The sequence below is a fragment of the Branchiostoma floridae genome, chromosome 2 (assembly GCF_000003815.2).
Source record: "Branchiostoma floridae strain S238N-H82 chromosome 2, Bfl_VNyyK, whole genome shotgun sequence".
Taxonomy (NCBI): Eukaryota; Metazoa; Chordata; class Leptocardii; order Amphioxiformes; family Branchiostomatidae; genus Branchiostoma; species Branchiostoma floridae.
Genome location: NC_049980.1, coordinates 13,915,515 through 13,936,596, shown reverse-complemented (window position 1 = coordinate 13,936,596; position 21,082 = coordinate 13,915,515). Strand labels below are relative to the sequence as shown.

The 21,082-nt window shown below is 39.4% G+C and overlaps 2 protein-coding genes and 1 long non-coding RNA gene across 4 annotated transcripts; 1 reads left to right on the top strand and 2 right to left on the bottom strand.

Annotated features, from left to right (window-relative positions):
* Positions 1 to 755: 755 nt before the first annotated feature.
* LOC118409970 (transmembrane 9 superfamily member 4-like) lies at positions 756 to 16,658 on the bottom strand. 2 transcript variants are annotated; one of them, XM_035811397.1, is made up of 17 exons: positions 16,499 to 16,658; positions 11,415 to 11,531; positions 10,707 to 10,850; positions 10,092 to 10,216; positions 9,548 to 9,650; positions 9,212 to 9,264; positions 8,788 to 8,829; positions 8,172 to 8,307; positions 7,555 to 7,666; positions 7,193 to 7,263; positions 6,357 to 6,489; positions 5,755 to 5,836; positions 4,864 to 5,119; positions 4,351 to 4,494; positions 3,832 to 3,951; positions 3,380 to 3,469; positions 756 to 2,968 (listed from the first exon to the last, which is right to left on the bottom strand). In XM_035811397.1, exons 1-17 carry the CDS (start codon positions 16,508 to 16,510, stop codon positions 2,819 to 2,821), a joined length of 1,890 nt encoding a protein of 629 aa, XP_035667290.1. In that variant the 5' UTR covers positions 16,511 to 16,658; the 3' UTR covers positions 756 to 2,818. The 2 variants fall into 2 exon arrangements, with proteins under 2 accessions (XP_035667290.1, XP_035667289.1); XM_035811396.1 differs by lacking the exon at positions 16,499 to 16,658 and adding an exon at positions 12,490 to 12,522.
* Positions 15,281 to 16,491, bottom strand: LOC118409973. Its single transcript, XR_004830508.1, has 2 exons — positions 16,459 to 16,491; positions 15,281 to 16,057 (listed from the first exon to the last, which is right to left on the bottom strand). It is a non-coding gene; the product is annotated as an uncharacterized LOC118409973 (long non-coding RNA).
* Positions 16,659 to 16,849: 191 nt separating the features above from the next.
* On the top strand, positions 16,850 to 19,980 carry LOC118409972 (40S ribosomal protein S20). Its single transcript, XM_035811399.1, has 4 exons — positions 16,850 to 17,005; positions 17,806 to 17,911; positions 19,216 to 19,415; positions 19,855 to 19,980. The coding sequence occupies exons 1-4, from the start codon at positions 17,003 to 17,005 to the stop codon at positions 19,909 to 19,911; spliced, it is 366 nt and encodes a 121-aa protein (XP_035667292.1). The 5' UTR covers positions 16,850 to 17,002; the 3' UTR covers positions 19,912 to 19,980.
* The last annotated feature ends 1,102 nt before the right edge of the window (positions 19,981 to 21,082 follow it).

Below are 21,082 nucleotides of genomic sequence, written 5' to 3'. Positions count from 1 at the left end.
TCAGGTGCACCTGTTGAAGCATCCACATTTTCATACCTTCTGTCTGGCGTCTTTGTTAGTGACGATGTTGATAAGTGGCTAAGACAGACGACCCAACGAGTTAGTGACTTTGACATGCCCAACCTGTTTTTCCAGTTAATGTTATGTAATAGCATTGATTTATTCTGCCTCTTCATTCTAGTGATACTTAAGTGATGATCTTACTTGGAACATATGGAAGTTATCTTATTCAATTGTAACTATCTTATTCCTTGTAAGGGCTAGTTTGCTTTTAGATAGTTTATCTTGATAAAACCTTCATCATAAATGCAATAAGGAATGTGATAAATTTACACAGGATTGCCAGTTGTTTTAAAATTGTTATGCCTAATCGTAATGCCTAACCATTGTGAAGATAATATGCCACTAATGGCAGTTTATAACATGGCAGGCATTTGTCTGACTCCATATCAGACAATAGCCACCTTCATTTTATGATTCATTGCAGACAATCTTATTCTACCATATATAATGTTTCTGCAGCAGCAGAACACAGTGGACTACTACTATAATGTTTCTTTATCACTTCAATTCTTTCAATTAACTAATGCAATGGCATGCTAGGAAAATGACTTTTGTGGCATACATGTATATGGCACATTTGTAGTGTTTGTGCCATCACCAGAATTCAAACAGACGAATTACACTTCATCTATGTTGGGAAACTTGCAAATTGAAACGACAACCTTAACAACAAGAAAACTCACACACATGGAACTATACAAATTGTCAATATATTGAAATTTCTCTGACAGGTTTGGAACTGGCCACAGTACAATACTTTTGACAAAGCTACTACTAAGGAAGTGTAGTCATCACCAAGTAAACCATTGACACTAGTTTCTACACAATCATGCCAGATATGCATGAAACATTGATAAAGACAAGATTTCGTAAGTGCATCTGCCCATAGTAAAATAACAAGAAATACTCCAATAAATATAGCCATTTAAAGTACACCTCTATTTACATAATTCTCTCCAAAAAAATCCTTCACCGCCTTATAGGGCAAAAAAAAAAATCCAGTGATACCAAAAAACGTACAGTACATAACATCCAAGTCTGTAGAAATCAACAAACACTAGAAAATAAAACATCATACTACCTTATCAGTAATGGAATTTTTCAGATCAACAGCTACATTTGTAGCATGAATTTTGCAGACTGAAATGGCAAGTCAGGCTATTCAATTTTCCTGAATTTGGGTAAGGCCATGTTGATTTGATAATATGGATGACATCCTCTGGGAACCCCAAAACTGATGCGAGCAAGCAAATAAAACAGTTTGGCCCCAAGAAGGTTGCCTCTAGTATGAAATATAAGTGATCAGGAAGGTGGATAAATGACTAAACACTGTAAACCGAACAATACAATTTTTTGTTCTTTCACACCTAATTCCTTGATTTTGAAATTGACTTTGGCATTCTATGACTTTAGTACCCATATTCCGATATCTTTTGTCAATTTATGGTATACATATGTACTTATCTACAGCTGATTTGTACAATTTAAAGTATGCTGTATGGTCAAAAACTGACAAAAACTAATGTGCATCCAGCAGCAATGCAGCATCCATATAATCAAATCAATATGGCCTAAGAAAAGATGCTGCACAATGCAATGTACCATGTAAGCAAAGCCAGATAACATATGCATCATATGGTAACTATCTTACAGTTGGCTGTGTAGCTACAATGCCAAGTTTACTTGCCTCACATACTGGCAATAGCTGAATTCACGCTGACTCAAGAGTTGTAGATTACAAAAGAGATCATAAAGCCCTTTTCAACATGACCTAACTTAATGTTTGATGCACATCTCAATACTATTTTTGACCCCCCAAAAAACATAATAAATTTACATACATGACTGCAATACTCATAAAAAGCAAAATGTTATACTTAAATGCCTAGCACACACTGCTTGATAATATGTTCTCTCTTTACATAACTGAATTGATTGCAACTTTCAAAGGAATCTTAAAACATCTTGGGCAATGCACACTAAACTCTTATCCTGTCACATGTGGCATTGGCAGATAGGTCAACTTACTTGCAGACATAAACAAAAGTACATACAACTTGCAATGTAGCAAAGGATAAGTATCAACATCATGTATGTGAAAGTAGCCAGTCCGTACTTTGAGGAATTAGTTCAGTTTCGTGTGTAAATGTATTTTATGATAATTGTGAATGCCACATTATTTTTACTACAAGTACATGTACATGTATAGTAGAACAAATAAGCATCATATCAATCTAAATCTAACTTAAGTGACTTGTACCCTTTTCAGCCTACTATACTTCTCCCGTTCCACCATAGAAATATACAACAACAACAAAAAAGTCTCTAAATGTGGGAGATCTATGGAATTTGTTATAGTTGAACCAAAATTTCACATTCAACTTAACTTGCTATTGATGGCTTTCCATACAAACAATGCTTGCAATGGCCTCCTGATGATTTTATCAGGACTGCGTGACAATGTATATACACACATAGCTGTCTGATTATGTCAACATTCATTCTTTCACCCAACATCACGTGTGGTAATGTAAAATCCTTCCAAACATGAAGGTGTAAATATGAACAACAGGAGTTTTTAGTTTCTTCCAGACTCCAGAGTAATTAATATTCTTTCACTTACAAAACCACCAAAGCAACATTATGTCTTTTCCATCCGTCCAGTTTGGAAAGCCATCAATAGGAAGAATAACAAGAGGCCTACAGATAGACTCTCTCTACATTGCTCATGATTGCTCAAAGCTGTTAATGGTCGTTAATCTATCTTGACGGCACTGTAGATTTTTCTGACAAAGATATAGGCAGCATAGAAGCCAATAGTTCCTGTCAGGATCCAGAAGGTGAAGACCATGAGGGACGTGTAGCCAAAGTACAGCAGCCCTGGGATGAAGTCTTCTATCTCCAGCTGTGCAACAAAGACATGTATTACTAACATGGTTTTATCTGACATTCCACAGAAGACGAGGAAGAGATAAACGTGTTTGAGAGGGCAAAAGAAGGCAATTAATAATAATAATAAATTTTACTGGGAATTAAAGATATTATGATATGGATGGGGAACAGTAGGTTGAATATAAGATACTATAAACTTTTACTTTTTTGGCCGTTTTATTTCATGGTATGAAAGAATTCTGCATACAGTACAAATACATCAGGAACACACATTTGCCGTGTCAATAATCACTAGTGGAGAGTTAACTAAAATTTTCAAGAATTACAGTATGTTAATGAAACAGAGGGAAGCATTTGTGTCTCATTGCAATGGGGCTGGATGCCTAGGACATCTATTACTCAATATACATCTTGCCAGTCTTACCTTAGTCATGTAGTAGAATATGGCATACAGGAACACATAGATGGCTGACCCTCCTGAGACTATATAGGATCTCCACCACCAGTGGTAGTCCTGCAAAACAGACCAAGGACTGTTAAAAATCTACTCTAAAGTAACAATAGAGTAACAATCCTTAGGCTAACTGTTACAAGTAACACAAGTAACACTAGGGCAACAGTGCAGTAAAACAAGCCAAACCAGACTTTGAATTCTCCAAGTATCTGACTACACCACTTCTGCCTTAAAACACACACACAAAGTACATCCTGCCACTCTGCAATATTCACATGACAGCAGGCACACACTAATACAATAAATAAATACAAACAATCATATACACCAATGAATTACAACATTTTTACAGAGGAATTAACGTAGATTAGACTCGATTATTCCCAAACGTCCCACTCGTACAGCTACTACCCCTTGCTCACCTCCCCACACAACTGGAAGTACACCATGACGATGGAGATCTGGGAGCAGGAGATCACCAGGATGCTGAACACCAGGAACAGGAAGCCAAACAGATAGTAGAACTGGTTCTCCCAGATGGCCTGCAAACAAACGTTAACAGGCTATGTCAGTAAAACCTCACATGTGCCATTGAACTGCAGTGATCATCATACCAGCATTAATGCCTTTGCATGGAAAATTGTTTTTTACTTCTCTAAGTTGTCAGTATTATAATACTGATTAAACAAACTAAACTATTTCCATGAAAAGTTTCCTCATGTTGGTAAATCACTGGATAACAAACTTTTTTTGGACACTTTGCTGACATATTTTTTATCATATGACACTTTCCTCAGGTTGGCTAGGCATCAACTCTCTTCTTGTGTACAAAAACCTTGTTATCAAAAACAAAACTATGGCTACAGCATCGGCTCTCATATGATAATCAATAGACTACCTCTAACTTATTGGATTGGGAAGAACACAACACATGTACTTACAGTCAGGATGAAGAACAGCTCGATGAAGACGGCACCGAAGGGCAGGATGCCTGCCATGAGCATGCTCACTAGCGGGTTCATGTACCAGACCTGCTCGGGAACCTGACGAGGGATCTGATTGGTTCGCACGGGGACCTCATATGGCTAAAAAAAAAACACAGACAAGGTGTGAATGCAGTGTACTTATGTTGGAGGTCCCACATTTGAGGACAGCCACATATCAAGCATGTTACACCTATAGATGTACCGATAGGTGCTCTTTCCAGTTTGACTCTAAGTGGATCAAATAAGTCTGTTGGGATAATCAGCTTGTACTGCTCAGTATAAACCTGGTGTGTTATGACACAAGACAGTTTATGCGGTATGTAATACAAACAATCAGTTGTCCTGTGCAGCTTTGCAATGTCTTTGGCAATCCTGTCTCAGTACTTTGACTCTGATGACTACAGCTGTAGCCAAAAGTAGCTTTCAATACCTGATATATCAGCATATGTTTTTTGAAGACAAACCCACCTGTTTCCTGAACCCAAAGTAGTAGCCCAGGTACACCAGTGGTAGGGAGATGCCAAACCACATGGCCAGCAGGCCCAGCATGGTGGTGAAGGGCACGGCCCCGGAGGAGTGCTCCCCCCAGATGAAGAAGTTCAGCAGGAAAGCGGTGCCAAACACAATGCCTGGGTATATCGTGGCAGTCTGGAATGCTGCCGTTTTCCATGTGGTACCTTTCATACTCTTATACAGTCTTCCAGAGAAGTACCCAGCAATTAACCTGTGTGGAAAAAAAAAAAAACAGAATTAGAGCTAGCACTCTTGAGCCTGTGCCCGAATTCTAGACATGGCTACCATAGCAGTACATAGGGAAATAGGGTCAATTTCAATGATAGGTCTAAAAAAACAGCGTGCAAGACAAGTGCTTGACCGGTTAAAGATGCACAGAAAGATTTAGGGTACTTCACATTCTGCAATTTCGAAGACCAAAGGGTAATCAATGTATGATGTAATGCTTACCCATAGTTGCATCATAATAAGTACTTAGGAACAAAATTATTCATAACCCAAGTTAATACAGTGTTTTTCTCAAGATGAAATGTAAACTGGAAGTTGGTCTATTTTTGAAAAAACTTTAGCTGTCAGTTGAAAATATAGAACAACTCTGGTCTGACCTCATTTGCAAAACTATGACTGACTGAACATGGGCAACATAATTCCCATCATCGAATGATTTGTAAAAGCATAAATCTTAAGTAACTCTTAACCATGCTACTTTACAAATATTGTTATGCTAATAGAATTCATGTCTATCAATGTCTCTACCTAGCACCAGTAGTTTAAAGTAAAACAAAACTTTTAAAATAAAAAAAATCATGGAAAACTGTATATCTGTACAGGGGAGCTGGTACTCACCCATGGAAGACAAACAGGAAGATCATAGATGTCATCAGGGAACCTCTCATGGATGGGTTCAACATACCCAACATAGCAAATGCTAGAAAAAGACAGAGGAACGATAGTTTACTATGAAATATATGCATTGGAGAAATATTACTAACGACAAATATATGAATAGCAGATCAAAATGGATGGAAATCCTAAAAGGACTTCAATCTAAAAAGCTAAATTAAACTGTTTAAAAGCAGACAATTTGAACTATACATAATTGTACATTCAACCCTACAGTTAATAAAAGCGTTGACAGGACTTGAAATACTGAATGTATATACCCATTGTGATTAGGTTTTGCCATTCTACCTTATTGTATACTGTGCACCCAAAAGCATTTTCTGTGAACCTTTGAAGTTGTGTGCACCAGTGCGCCTATCTCCAAAAGAAATTTTGAGCCCAGGTTATGGTTACAGTGGCAAACAATATTAAGTGGAGATATTATAAAAAAAGAAGTGTTGAATAATGACCACGTTATTGAAGTAAGAGTTGTTATCAATCATGACAATTCATTGACAATTCTATAAATAGAATACATATGACTTTTACGAAACATGCCAGCGTACCTATTGTAATGACAGACATGAAGAAGATTTGCACTCCTGCCCCGACCAGTGATGAGAGCAGCTTGGTGTAACGTGGTGGTCTAAACACATCACCATGCACCAGCTTCCACCCTGTCTCCTCTAGTGTCTCCTCCTGCACAATACAGCAAGGGTTTCCAAGATTAGTCATATACCACAGTAAGTTATTTCATGGATGATCCTCTGCATACTCCAATTGTAATGCAAGAGGATGAAAAAAAGATTAAAAAAAAACAAGATGAACAGCTATAAACATTCATGAACAGCAAATGAAGCAAAATATACTGCATCACAGCCAAGAAGCCAGAGAAGTAGCTACTAGTATTACATTGTGCAGTACCACCCTTTTGCTAGCTCTAACTTCTCCCCCTAGTATCATTCCCTAATTCTTGACCAATCAGAAGCTCCTATCAGAGAAAGTCTGATGCGTTAGCATTCAAGCACAAGTTGGTAAAGTCTGCCTATGACAGACTCAGTTTACAATACAGTCTTGACCAACCTTGCACTTGGTCCACTTCTTGTGGGTGTGGCTCATGTGTGGCTTTGAGGCCGCGCTTGGCAATAGTTTTATAAGTAGTGCTACCCAGATTATGCTTTCCATATATATATATGACCTGTATTATGACCTGTATTGTATGTATTGATGTTGTGGCTTGTATGTTATTGATTTGTATGTACTGGTGTCATTTTTATGTGAGGGAGGGCAACTTGTAAAGGTTGTTCGAACCTGTTTTGCCCTCCCAATCACTGTGTGATGAATTCAAATAAACAAATAAACAAAGGCAAGGTTTGATTGGAAGAATGTGAAGTTCCCTCACCACATCCTCCTCCCTGTTGTAGTTGGCAATGTCTCTCCTCAGAGTTCTCACCATGATCATGGTTAGGATTCCTGCATAAATCACATGAAACAAATGTATGAGACCAACATGTTCTGGATGAAATTTTTGACAACAATATGCCTTGTGTTCTCTAAATAACTGCATGCATTAATTTCAAGGATCAGCTGATGTTCAAAGGTTCCTAAGCCCTGTCCAATGTGATGGAACAGACTTTCAGGCAAAAAATCTGCTAGGGATCTTCAAATGTGGCGTTCTCCTTAGCGATCAACTAGTACAGCTGAAGCTTGTTTACTGTGTCACACAAACTTAACAGAATAAGAGCAAAGAAAGTTTGAACTCACCAGCGAGGAAGAAGACTACCACGACAGAGTTGACGATGGAGAACCAATGAATCTGTACATCTGTCATGGTGAGATAGGTGTCCCAGCGAGATGCCCAGCGCACAAGGCTTCTCTGTGGAAACAGAAACAGATCAGCTTAACGCAAATACTTCAATTGTAAATGAGAGGTAGTAGGTTGATGGATATTTGATTTGCTCAGGTAGCTGTTACAACATTCAAGTGTTCCATCTACTGGGCACAGAACTGCAGTGGTGAGACAAACTTGCAAAGTACATCTAAGCACATAAAACTCACAATGGCAACTGAACTGTATGAAGTGGTTATACTGCTATGTTCTAACACTAACCTCATTGAGAATGAGGGTGTTAAGAATGAAGGGGTGGAACATGTGAGCATCAAAACATAGGAGCGCTGGTACATAGGGGCGTGGGAACATGGGGTCTTGGAACATAGAAGTGTTGGAACATGATGGGGCTGTGTTCTATGAACTAGCCATATCCCAATGGTTGCATTGTGCAACGCTTGGGCTGGCATGTTATTGGCCACTGTAATTATGCCATTGAAAATTACTATAGACATCTTGATACTGGTCCCCAATTTCTGGAACAAACTCTTACCTTCCATTCCACTGTATATGTGAACATGACCTCTGTTTCCTGCTTCTCCTTCACAGCCTGACCAGCAAGCTTCTTCTCAGGGTCTGATGGCATGCTGCACTTTCCATCCTTCACTGTCAGCTCACCATATTTTATACTGAGGGGAGAAAAATATCAAAGTCATCTCAAAGTATTTCACTGGTGGACTTCTCTACATACTGGACAAAAGTCTACCTGTGTTAAAAGTAAATTTTTGCAGTGCAGTTTAAAGCCCCTGTAGCACAGTTAACTAGCTTTCGCTTTTTCTGTTGATATTGCAATATGGATGCTAAATTCAAAATCACCAGAGACTCAAATCAAATTTTCAAATGAAAATCTAGCATATCACTCTGGATGGAGCAATTGTGCAATGATCAAGAGAACATTGGGTAATGGGTGCATTACTGCTAAAAATGTCATTTAGAGCTTGCAGATTTGTTCGCTGATCAATTTTCCTGCTGTGAGGGAGATGATGGAGAGATTGTGAGCAAATTTGATAGAGTGAAGAAGTGTCTTTCATTCCTATAGTTAGAGTTATTCAGGGTAGTTATTTTCAAATACAGTGACAGTGGCCTTTACGAACAAAGTCGCTACCCACCTCCTTGGCTCCACTTCAAAGCCAACTACTCGGAAGGTTTCCCTGTGAGAAAGAAAAAAAAAGTAAGATAACATGCCAAAAAAGGAACAAATCTTATTAGGCAGTGTCTTCTCTCTATTCTGTAAAAGCGCATGTGACACTTTGAATACATTGGCACGCTTACATATACAAAGCGATTTTATTGCTTAACTTTGATACAAATTTTTAACGAACAATATTTGTCATAACATTGATTCAACGTGTACAAAATGTATACAAGAGCTGAGGTATGCAGTTGTTCCATGACATGTCAACCATGTACTGTACACAACTTTGTAATTGGTACAATTTCATCACTTTTTGTATGTAAATGTACAGTACTCTTCTCTGGAAAACACGAACAGATGAAAAAATTTAATAAAAAGAAGCATTGGGAATGACTTACTCATCTTCTGTGTGGTAGTGCAACACAAGCTTCAAGTGGTTGTTGATGTATGGCTGAAAACAGAGGAATTCAAATGAGATTTTAATGATAAATTGCAATGTCAAATCCTGCCCTTTGAAATCTATGTTGATTCCAGCATGATGGGTTCCAGTACATCCTTAGTGACCTGTAAATACTTTTTTGGCCACTTCTTTTTTCACATCATAATAATGGTCATGTCATAAGCACTATTATCAACTACTTGTAAGATTCTACTTGAATTCCATGAAGCACTTGAACAGATGAATAATAGATGTTCATAAGAAGTTCAGAATCCAGGGTGAGAGCAGAACGTACCACATTGTCCACCACATATCCGATTCTGTAGCCGTGCTCATACATGACTTGTCCTGTGTCCAGCATCTCAAACCTTGTAGCAGAGGGGAGGTTGTCTGCAATACTGGTAAAATACAGACAGTGTTATTCTAATTCATGTATGTATACTGTATGGGTATTACATGACACGATACTCAAATATTATGTAATTTAATGTAATTCATTTACTTTCTTGGTAGGAGGGAAAAGAATGTTTTTGTAATGTTTTACTATATAAAAGTTTATTCTGTAGTACAGCAGCCATGTACAAAGGACATTTTGATGGTGCCATGAATTTGCAGTGGAGAGGTCACAGCAATAGTGGAAATAAATTACAGCAGAAGTTTCAAGACTTACAGTACTCTAACACAGGAACTCATACCTAGAGAAGTGACACTAATGCATTGCAAAGGAGAAGTGCATCCATACTGAAAGGCCAAACAATGATAACACAAGAAGATTGATCAAAGTTTGTTTTTGGTACTCTTATCACTTTAAGTCCAACTGCAAATATTCCTGTACTTACAAGTGAATGCTGTAGTCCTGACGGATCTTTTCTGCTACCAGGTCTGACTCTGCCTTGGTCCACTTCAATGCCTTATCTGGCTTCACACACAGCACCTCACATGCCTTGTCTTCCTTCATGTTCACCTGTTTTCAGGAAAGAATGTACAATTTAGCTTGAAGGTTCATTTGTGTTGGTATAAATCTTTCTGAAGCAAAGTTGGACTTAGATTTTCAATGATTCTTACCTTGTCAGAAATTGTCTTATTGGACGTAGTCAGAATCATGGATATAAAAACTGAAATTTTTCTGAAGTTGAGTGAAAGATACCGATCATCAGTGACACAGTATATCAGGATATTACTTTTATGTACTTATTATCTATCCATGAATCTTTAGGGTAATCCCTTCAGTTATTCACTTATTTCTAAGGAAGCCCATTCCCTAACAATAAATACCATGACCTTTAATTTCTGCAATTTATGAACATGGGCCACTTTTCATAGAGTCATTCTACCATATTCTATGTCGAGTTGTATGGTGTTGTGTTGTGCTTTGTTGTCCACAATCATTTTCTATGATCCTATACTAGTATTAACCAAAAATGAATTTCGAGCCCTGGACTCTCCTGCCTTACCAGGTATGGTGTGTTGACAATCCTGTCCCCTCTCAGAACTTCTCCAAGGTTCTCAGCCTTGTACTTGACCTTGTCTGGCTGACAGAATGGCACTGAGTAGTACTCGTATGGGAGCTGGGTCTTTGTACTGGTCATCTTTACAGCCTGCCAACACATGTCAACAGTTAAACTCACCAAATTGGAAAGAAAACAGTTTTGCCAAGAAAATATGAAGACTGAATTACCGTACAGCTGATACGCGTCACACAGCAGGGCAATGTATTGGCCTACAACATCTTTGGCAGTAATATGCCCAGCGTTTTCTCCACCATCACACAGTTTGTAGAGATTAGCTGATGTTCACAGGTCTCAGAACCCCATTGAATATGCAACAGGTATATTTTCAGGTGACAATATGTGCAACCTTCTATTGACTTTAAATCGAAATTTTTGGGCAACTTTCTGACAATCAAAAAATATGGCAGACAATATATATTGTCGACAGTGTGACGGTCTGACAGGTGCAATGACTGTATATATGATACAACACAAGTGATATCATAGTGTCATCATTTCTTCTATCATTATTGAAGCCTGTGTTTTCCATAAAGCCAAAAGTATATGAAAGGTATTTACGAAGCATGATAGTCCAAATATTACTTTGGCCTAAGTGATTCAACAAATGATTGATACTCAAGCTTCAGAGTCGAAGTATGCCAATATCAATACCTTGACATCTACTGGCATCCCAGCTGTAAACTCCACCGGTGCAACACCAGGCACATAGAACCCAAAGGCTGGTGGGACACACAGGCAAAGTAGGACTGCCAGCATAGCTGTAGTTGTCTGTAACATAAATAGTTCGGTCAGAATATGAGAAAAAAATTTTTTAGATTTACTTGCTTAATCAAAAATGAAAAGTTCATTCCACATCTAAAAGATATGTCACTGTTCTATTTTGTCTACAATAGTACTTAAGACAGTTTGATTCAGTGATGTGGCTATCCTTGGCACTAGTGGTGTCAGTCCAACAGATCTAATTAGGGTGTAAGATTGACCTTTGCTTAGACTAGAGTTGGCTGCCAGTGCAAAATGTACATTCATTCATTTTCGCAAGGACTTAATTTCACAACAGAAAGGGAAATGAGGTTTTAGAAGTAATCCTGTTACTGTAGTTAAGTTGTATTACATCGTGCACATTGGAAATGCATATTAGCAGTGTCATGAATTCACATTTACAGAGGACACACAAAAACGGAATAACATAGAAATCCATCACACTTGATATTTTATGTCGTTGCTATATGTTTAAAAAAAAACAACGACAACAGATAATACCATGGCTTAATAAGCTTATATAGCAATAATTCACAAGCAGCCAAGGGTTCTCATGAATGTACTATCTCTAATGCTAGTTAAGTACACATACACTAATCTCCAAGCAGATCCTACGGTAGCATAAGATAGTATCAAAAGCTGCCAGAGGAGTGAAGCCGGCTTAGGAGTGTGTTTTGCTACCGGGCAAATGGACACCTCTTGGCTGACTAAACTTCTTGGCCAGTTTGGTACTATCTTAGCTGGTGTGTTACGCCGAATGGCGGTTATACCGGCTATATAGATACAGATACAGATCTTATGCCATTGTAGGATCTGCTTGGAGATTACACATACACAAAGTAACACGGATCTATAAGTAATGGTCTAGCCCCGCCCACAAAGTCTTTCAATTATGGCCACAACCTCCCCTCTACTTCTACTAGTTGATCGTTCTGTGTACAACTGAAGAATCACCGAAGCACAGTACATTCAAACACGAAGGCATATATTGCTGATGAACAAACTGCCTTATTATTAGTTGCATCGATGCCAAGTTGTCTTCCCGGCCTACAGTCTCTCCTTGCCTAGGGAAACTTGTCTGACAACTTTAGACAAAATCATGTCGCTCTCAAAATTTGTACCTTTTTAATCTAATAAACACGTTATGAAACAGATCACTTAGTAAGTCAGTATTTCCCACATGGTGATATACGAGATAAACAAAAAGAACTAGAGTTAGTATCATGTTCGGACGACGCAAAAACGTGAGATTTTCATCCGAAACATCATTTTGTCCCCCCGGGCAGAACTATTAAACCTGCCGGAATTTTGCCACGCGTAAGGTCGGAAAGCCGGCTAATTACTACTCGTTTTTGACGAATTTTACACCATGTGGCCAACTCTTGACACTGAACTGAAGCCACACATATCTGTGTAAACTAAGAAACCAATGACTAACATCTGAATACGATACATGTTCGGATAAATGCTACAAACAAGAAAATTTTGCTACGTTCGTAACTCCTGACACAGTGCACGGGGAGGTGGGGTTTACCCAAGAAAAATGTCGGAAAAACATCGGCCCATGCATGTGGGAATATGATGGTTTTTCGTCGGAATTTACGGTGATCCGTCTTGCCCTTTGGATTTTCGTAGGAAAACCATATTCCAATGTCGATTTTCCAATGATATAACGGCACTTATCCGATGGACTTTTAACTTCCGACATTAATCTGATGGCCTTCCGACGACAATTAATGGTTTCATGTCGGGTTTTTTTTCCTACAGAGTTCCGATGCAGGTCACCTAGACAACAAGTTAACAAACGTGGCAGATGGGATTTCCCCGCTTGGATGTGGCCATGGCAACGCCACTGAGTGACGAATAGCTTCTTTATTGGTTACCATGGCTACTGAATGATTGACATCCGTGATAGTCGCGATTTGTTTTGTTTTCTCAGCTGTGGCGTTAAGAATATGAATAATTAAAGAAAAAAGGTAACTTCAGACGATCACTTTGAACCCAGAAAATGTGGGTTCGATCCCTTGATGCGACATTATTTTTTAATGTTTTCCCCGAAGGGCAAAACACATTGGTCTGACCAAGGACGTTGTTTTGACTCCCTTTTTGTTGGGGTAGACAATCAAAACAAATTCTAGAGTCAGTCTGAAGACAAGCTGGACAGCTCCCCGAAAGGTATATAGGGTAGGCCCGGAGGCTAGCAGTATGGCGATCCAGGCGACCAAGCCAAGATAGAGCAATTATCACGCTTCAGCGTGAATGACTGCTAACACTATACGCTACCCCAGGTGATGTGGAACACATAATTCATGCAGACAGTTGTCTATGCTCACATACTTTAGAATGTGGTTTATAAAATGGCCACATTATGTATTTTTCACAAAACTGTTCATAAAGAAACTGATTTAAGTGATTTTGCCAAGAACAATCGCGTATATTTCATGGTGCGTCAAACCCATTCACAAAACATGTTTATTATTAGAGGAATTCAATAAATAAAAACATTTAATAAATTATGTTAATGAGGTCCTGAAAACTCAAGGATGTACACACCACTCATGTACTAAGTTGTCTACGCTTGCATACTTTGAATGTGGTTCTTAAAAAGCCATATCATAACCTTTTCACAAAACTGTACAAAAAGAAACTGATTTAAGTGATTTTGACAAGAACAATTGCGTATATTTCATCGTGCGCCAAACCTGTTCACAAATCATGTTTATTATCAGAGCAATTCAATGAATACAAACCTTTTGATAAATTATGTTAATGAGGTCCAGTTAATGAGCATTTTCTATTGCTGAGCCGTCAACCCAGTTGCTTATCATAGATAGATGGACCAAAAAATGAATACCACACTTTCTTGATTAAAGCACCTTTGTTTAGGAAATAAAAATGTTTTCTGACTGATCTGTTATGGACCTCCTACCTTCAACTACTATTGTACTATGTACATGTGCAACATATCTCTTGCGTATGCGGAAACCTTCTGGCGTCTTTCATACAATTTTTGCAGATGATTGCGGGACGTCCAGAATTTTTTTTAACGTTACGTGTTCTAATTCTGCGGAAGATTGCAGGACGTATTGCGGAAGATGCAAAACGTCGGCAGAAACTTGAAGCGCATTTCATGGCCGTTACCGATGACACATCTTTTATAAAATCGTTATGTCATCCACTTGCGTGAAAATATCTTCATGGCTTTCATGGACCCATTTCGACGCACAGTATTTTTAAACTACGGTGATACAGAAAAAATACTACCAATTATCGGACAGTGGTTATCTTTTTTTTTATTTACTTAGGATTCACCTGGGTAGATGGGGGGGGGGGGCGAAGGAGGCCATATGACCGAAGGAGGCCATATATATATAGGATTCACCGCAAAGGCTCGTGGAGCCACTCAAACGTTTTGGGTTATGATACTGTATTGTGAAAGATGTCTGTTAACCCTTGACTTAATCAATCAAACAATCAAATATGGTTTATTAGTAAAACAAAGTACTGGCAGCCAGGGGCTGAATTGTGACTTGTTGTACATTAAAATCTCTGCTTACTTAATATAATTAACATACACAATCAATTTCTAGCACGTGATTGCACGAATGATCTCGGAGAAAATTGTTTTTTAAGTGGATAGTTCATTTAACATGAATAAATGCATACATAGTTTACAGTTCATAAACATTGTCATTTTTTCTCGTTGTGAAGCCTTAGCATTGATGGTACAGGACTGTTGCGGAATCTTGTCACGGTGCGGAAGGTAGGTACGGTCAGTGTTTGTGAATTCCGCAGGTTACGGCCATGCGTCTGACCACGGGTTTGCGGTAACAGGTGTGCAGTTCTTTCTGACTTCTGCATACTGGATGCAAACCTACGGCAGAGGTTGGTTCTTCTTTCCTCCAGTGTTTCAAGTCCACACTGTTGCAGGGCTGATGAGTAGTCAGTGTAGTTACGCCCGAGGATTGTTCGGCAGGCGCGTCTCTGTACAAGTTCCAAGGTTGCGGTCTGTTTGCTTGTAAGACTGTTGTGGTACACTGGTGCACAATATTCCAGAATAGGCCTGATAAATCCACAGTACACCATTACCAAGTCAGCCACCGGTAGTCCGAACGTCTTAAACAGTTTCAGATTGTACCCATGGGGAAGCAAGTCCGAGGAAGCTTATTCCATAGCGATGTCAGGTTGATCCGTCTTCTACTCGTATGGTCTGGCCAATGCTTGACTTTGTCTTTTTTTATCAAGTGATAATATCCAGTCTATTATCTTGTTAATAACTATAGTCTGTGTGGACTGTCTTTGGCTGAGTTCATGTTAACTTTCGAAACGTGTTAGTTCCTAGATTAGTGTTAGTATTAGAGAGTTAGTGTTAAAGTGACAAAACAAACTTTTGAGAAAAACAGTGAAACATTAATAAATCAACAGGAAATCAAACTCAACAGGAACAAAACGGATAAATCAATAGATAATATAAGATAAATCGGTTCTTCCGTGACAGCACATCTCCATCCTCAAACTTTGACGGTATTGCCAACCTGAAGAATGGGAATACACGACATTAGTCATGATCAACATAATGCACTGGTCAACTAGCCACCGAAAGTGACAGTGGTTTCAAAAAGTGGGCATCCTAAAAAAATTGTTAAATTATCAACAAAACAGTATCAACTCTGTAGCTCGTTTATTCATATCGAGATATTCCTACATTATCCTGTTAATCGGGGCCTGACGCCTGTCATGACCTCAAGTGACCTCCAGTCGGTGCGTTAAAACCGACACATTTCCAACATCTATTGGGAACGCATCGGAAGACTGACGGAAAAACAATGGGCGGGCGCCATTGATTTGGCCTGATTTCTGGATTTCTGTCGGATCCAACATCGGAAAATCTGAATGTGAAAATCCGACACAAATCTTACATAATTACGTTACCAACCCATTGACAATCCGACCTCCCCGTGCACTGTGTGACTAACCTCTTCCGCCATGTTGGACTCCAACGTGGATGCGATGACGTCATCAGAGCCTAATAAAACGGACAGTCCTAAAAATGGCAAAACAGACAGAAATAAGGTCAAAGTGGAAGTTTTATCACATTTTCAGTAATCAGTAGATTTATTAGTATCCATTTATTCAACATATCAGTAAAAACTTTCTTCGTTCTCACGTGTCACATGACCACAGAAAACGTAAGTAATAGAAATCAAAGTTTTGTTATATTTATGTCCGTAAACAAATATATTGGTAACAAATGCATGTTATTGGCATTTACTATTTTTATAGATTCTTAACTGTATTCATTTTGAAGTCAAAGACATTCTAATGCTTGATCTCTGTGTTATAGTGGAGAAAATTATATTTTCGCGTTTCCTTGCACTCTCTCTTTCCGCCAACTTGCAAGTGGAACCACCATCTTGTATCCAAGTCTCCCTGGCTCACCGCTGTTCTTACGTGAATAAGTCGGCCAGGAATCCTCAGCGATGGTAAGGAACTGTACATTAGAATTCTTAAGACGTCCAAGATTATCCTCAGTGCTGTAGATTTGGTTTAAACTGTCTTGGTCTTCGACAACCTTAGGTTATTTCTGAACCCACGTGGTCCAAATTTGTGGTGTGCGGTGTTGCCCGCGCATATTTCCAAGCAGATGTTAGAAAAGAAAATTGGGCCGTTCCAAAAAATAAATGTGGAGGGGGGGTTGAAGAGGTTGGATTTTCCAATTGCTTCACCCCTCCTTTGGATTTCATCCGAGTGCCTGACCCCCCCATTGAATTTCATCCGAGTGCCTCGACCCCCCTCTAATTTCATCCGAGAGCTCCAACCCCCCCTTTCTTTCATCCGAGGTCCAAATGCCTCTTATACCCCTTTTTTTTCATCTGAATAACATTACCCCCTCATAATTTTCATCCTAGAACCTTGCCCTTACAGTACTGTAACTGAGATAGGAGTAAAAGTATCCAAATCCAGATTTTCTTGACTTTTTGGTAGAAAAACCCATATCCAGACTTATCTTGACCCCCCCGTTCAAACGAAATCCAAATCCAAGATTTCCTTGACCCCCCCTCAGTAAAATCCGACCTCTTCAACCCACCCCCCACATTTATTTTTTGGAACGGCCCATTGTAGCAAATTATTTCTGGTTATCCCTTTTGTTAATCCAAGGGCGTAACATATGAGTTGTACAATAAGTTGTTACATATATTAGGATGCCTTCATCTTACTGCTAAAATAGGCATCTAAATGTTCATGGGTCAATAATTTCCCAACCATGTAACGTTACACCTAGGCATACCAGAAGGGAGCAGACTCGGGCAAGGCGCCCATGGAGGAGACCCAGATCCACCGCATCAGGATCACACTCACCAGCCGCAACGTCAAGAGTCTGGAGAAAGGTGGGGTACTGGGGAATCATGTGAAAAATTACATGGCAGAAAAAGGAAAGGTTTTATCTACTAAAGGCTACTATGTACCGTAATTTTGACTGGGTGCTGGGTATCATGTCCCCTTATTTGGGCAGAACATGATTAGATTATGAACATTACTAGTACTAGATTATGATAAAGTTGTTATGATGAATGGCTCTCAAACAAGCATATTCAAAGGAAAAACTTTCGAGTAAAATCCTGTAAACCGATGGCCACATTATAGCAGATACCACAGAGCATGGTCAATCATGGACTTTATCTCACGACAAAGTGGAATTTACTGCCATGCCATGTACAGGTAACTGGTTCAAGCCCAATGTTCCGAAATCCCTATGTTCCGAAATCTCTATGTTCCGAAATCCCTATATTCCGAAGTCTCTATGTTCCGAAATTTCTTTGTGAGTGTACTAACACATAACTATAACCTGTACATGAATTGGATGGCGTTCACAAGTTGATAGCCAATACGAAGCTATACAGTTTATCGATGTTAACCGGTACCGGCCTTGTATGCTGACAAAAGAGAAAAAGGAGTTCAAGAGGAGCGGTTTCAATTGGAGCAAGACTCCTGCCTAACCGAAGAAATCTACTCGATTCTGACGATCGCATGGGTCGCCCTGAGCTGAAAACACTTGAAATTCTACTTTATTTTTATTTTGAGATAAACTAGGATATTTATCAAAGTTTAACCTTTTTCTAGCACCTGAAACAGAGTGCGAACTCATTGCAAATTTCAGCTGAAAAGTTCCTTCATGTACCATTTGCTAACCGCATTTAACGTAACCCATTTACTTGGTCTCGTGTATATTGCATTTATGGGTGACCGAGATAATCACGTATATATCTAAAAAATTATGTTTAGTATACATGCAAATATTCGTATGTACGTCGTTTTCATGTATGAGGGTATCTTTTAATTTCCTCTTCAAGAATTGTATTTTTGTTATGATGCTATCAAACTGGTACGAGGTGAGGTGCGTTACCTACGATACATTTAAAAGTCGATGGCGCGCGTTTAGGTTTGCCTAAAGAAATAGTTTGCGGCTGAAATCTGGGAAGGAGTGTAAGTGTACCAAAACACTAGTGCGTTGTTACACTTACATGGAGATTTCGGAACATAGGGACTTCGGAACATAGGGATTTCGGAACATAGGGATTTCGGAACATAGGGATTTCGGAACATAGGGATTTCGGAACATAGGGCGGTCACCCAGGTAACTATCTTTACCTGGCCAATGTGACGTGTAGTTTGTGTTTCTGTATTTCCCCAGTGTGTGCTGATCTGATCCGTGGTGCTAAGGAGAAGAACCTCCAGGTGAAGGGGCCCGTCCGCATGCCTACAAAGGTCCTGCGCATCACCACCCGTAAGACCCCCTGCGGTGAGGGCTCCAAGACCTGGGACCGCTACCAGATGCGCATCCACAAGCGCCTGATCGACCTGCACAGTCCCTCCGAGATCGTCAAGCAGATCGTATCCTTTGTGTGGTGGAGAGATCATCATAGCAGGGGTGCAGTCAGGTCTGAGATCTTGAGAGATGTCTTGTGATATGCTGTAGTAGTCTATATGTATCTGATAAATGCTGTGGAAGTCCCTAACACTGGTGGGCAGCAGTTGACTAGTTTTCACACCGCATTTCCAGGCGGTTACGTTTAGCAGGTCCACACTGCTGTTGAGGCTGGCAAGATTTCTAAAAAATGGGGCCTCTGGCTTTACATCCCATCCAAAGAGAAGTCCCTAACCTATAGATGCAGGTATTCATTTTCATCTTACTTGAGTTTGGAAATAGGTGTTAAGTGCCTTTTCCAAGTGCACAACTTAAGTGCCTGCTAGGGATTGGAACCCAGAACATTTAGTTTCCAATCCTAGTCAACAACCACATAACCACTTTACCACCTTAACCCTGTCCCAGACATCCATCAGCATCGAGCCTGGTGTTGAGGTGGAAGTGACCATCGCTGATGCATAGAGCAACAACATCAACAGCATCAACAACTGCAACCAATCTTGTCCAATAAAACTGGTCTCGTATGCTGTATCATGTCTCTGTCTGAACTACTTTGCTGATAATGTTTGTGTTGGTGTGAATGTTGGGATCATGTTCGGGGATGGATATGATGATATAGGTGATTTAGTAGTGACAGTGGATAATAGTGGAGCAATATATTATGATGAACTGACAAGCACTGGACAACTAATGTAATACAATGTACTGCAGTCTCTTTTCAGTGCAGACTGTGTATATATCATTATATGTCATTACAATCCATGTAATACAACAGTCACTAGGATAGTGGCCTAATACATGTAACGGTTACATACTGTATACTTGAGTGGAACTGCCTAGCCACACTTCTATCAGCATTTCCAATGAATGACTCTAGACTAGAGGAGGCTGAATCAGCCCCTAACAGCTAGAAAATTCGTAACATGGGGTTTGAAGTGACTAGCACTAAATAACCAGTACTGCAGACAGAAAGTATCACAGCAGTCACAGTGAAGGATGGTGAAGTCAGGCATGTGTAAGAGGAGCTTACTGTACTACAGTAAGCTCCTCAGTGTACTAGCACTGAGGTCTGCACTTGGCCTTTCTGCGGGCATATGGAACGTAGAATTTTACAGTGAGCGATTGTTGCTGTTGGACTGGCCAGGATCTAGGAGAGTCAGTCTGCAGGAAGGTTAACCTTTCCCTCTCCGAACATTGGCTGAAACCAAGGCCTATGATGCCCCAACTCCTGGCAAAAGCCAGCATACATTTAAAGTGAGTCTGGTCGAGACTACTAGAACTGCTACTGCTCTAAAAAAACTTTTGAGTGAATTTCTTAAGACTGGTGGACAGCCAAATGAACAATGTTAGAATTATCACCATCCTTAGACCCTATCAACATTTTTTATAGCTTCCAAAATTCATACATCAAGAGTTTTCATCAAAACTATTGTAGCTGATTGGAAAGGGTAACTAGAGTTCGGGGACCTCATACCTCCATGAAATATTTATTGCTTTTTTGTGGATGGTATGTATGTTTATAGTCGGTTGTATTTGAGAGTAATGGTTATATAATATAAATGTTATGGGAAAGTAGTAGTGGTGTATTTATTTAATGACACAGAGGATGTCCATCTGATTAGTAATTATCAAA

Excerpts from the sequence above, each read along its gene's own strand:
- LOC118409970 (XM_035811396.1), bottom strand. Across the intron at positions 7,667-8,171 it reads CATATACAGTGGAATGGAAG|AGAAGCCTTGTGCGCTGGGC; the intron begins GTAAGAGTTTGT and ends CTGTTTCCACAG. Across the intron at positions 5,120-5,754 it reads TTCCTGTTTGTCTTCCATGG|GTTAATTGCTGGGTACTTCT; the intron begins GTGAGTACCAGC and ends TTTTCCACACAG.
- LOC118409972 (XM_035811399.1), top strand. Across the intron at positions 17,912-19,215 it reads CGTCAAGAGTCTGGAGAAAG|TGTGTGCTGATCTGATCCGT; the intron begins GTGGGGTACTGG and ends GTATTTCCCCAG. Across the intron at positions 19,416-19,854 it reads CCGAGATCGTCAAGCAGATC|ACATCCATCAGCATCGAGCC; the intron begins GTATCCTTTGTG and ends ACCCTGTCCCAG.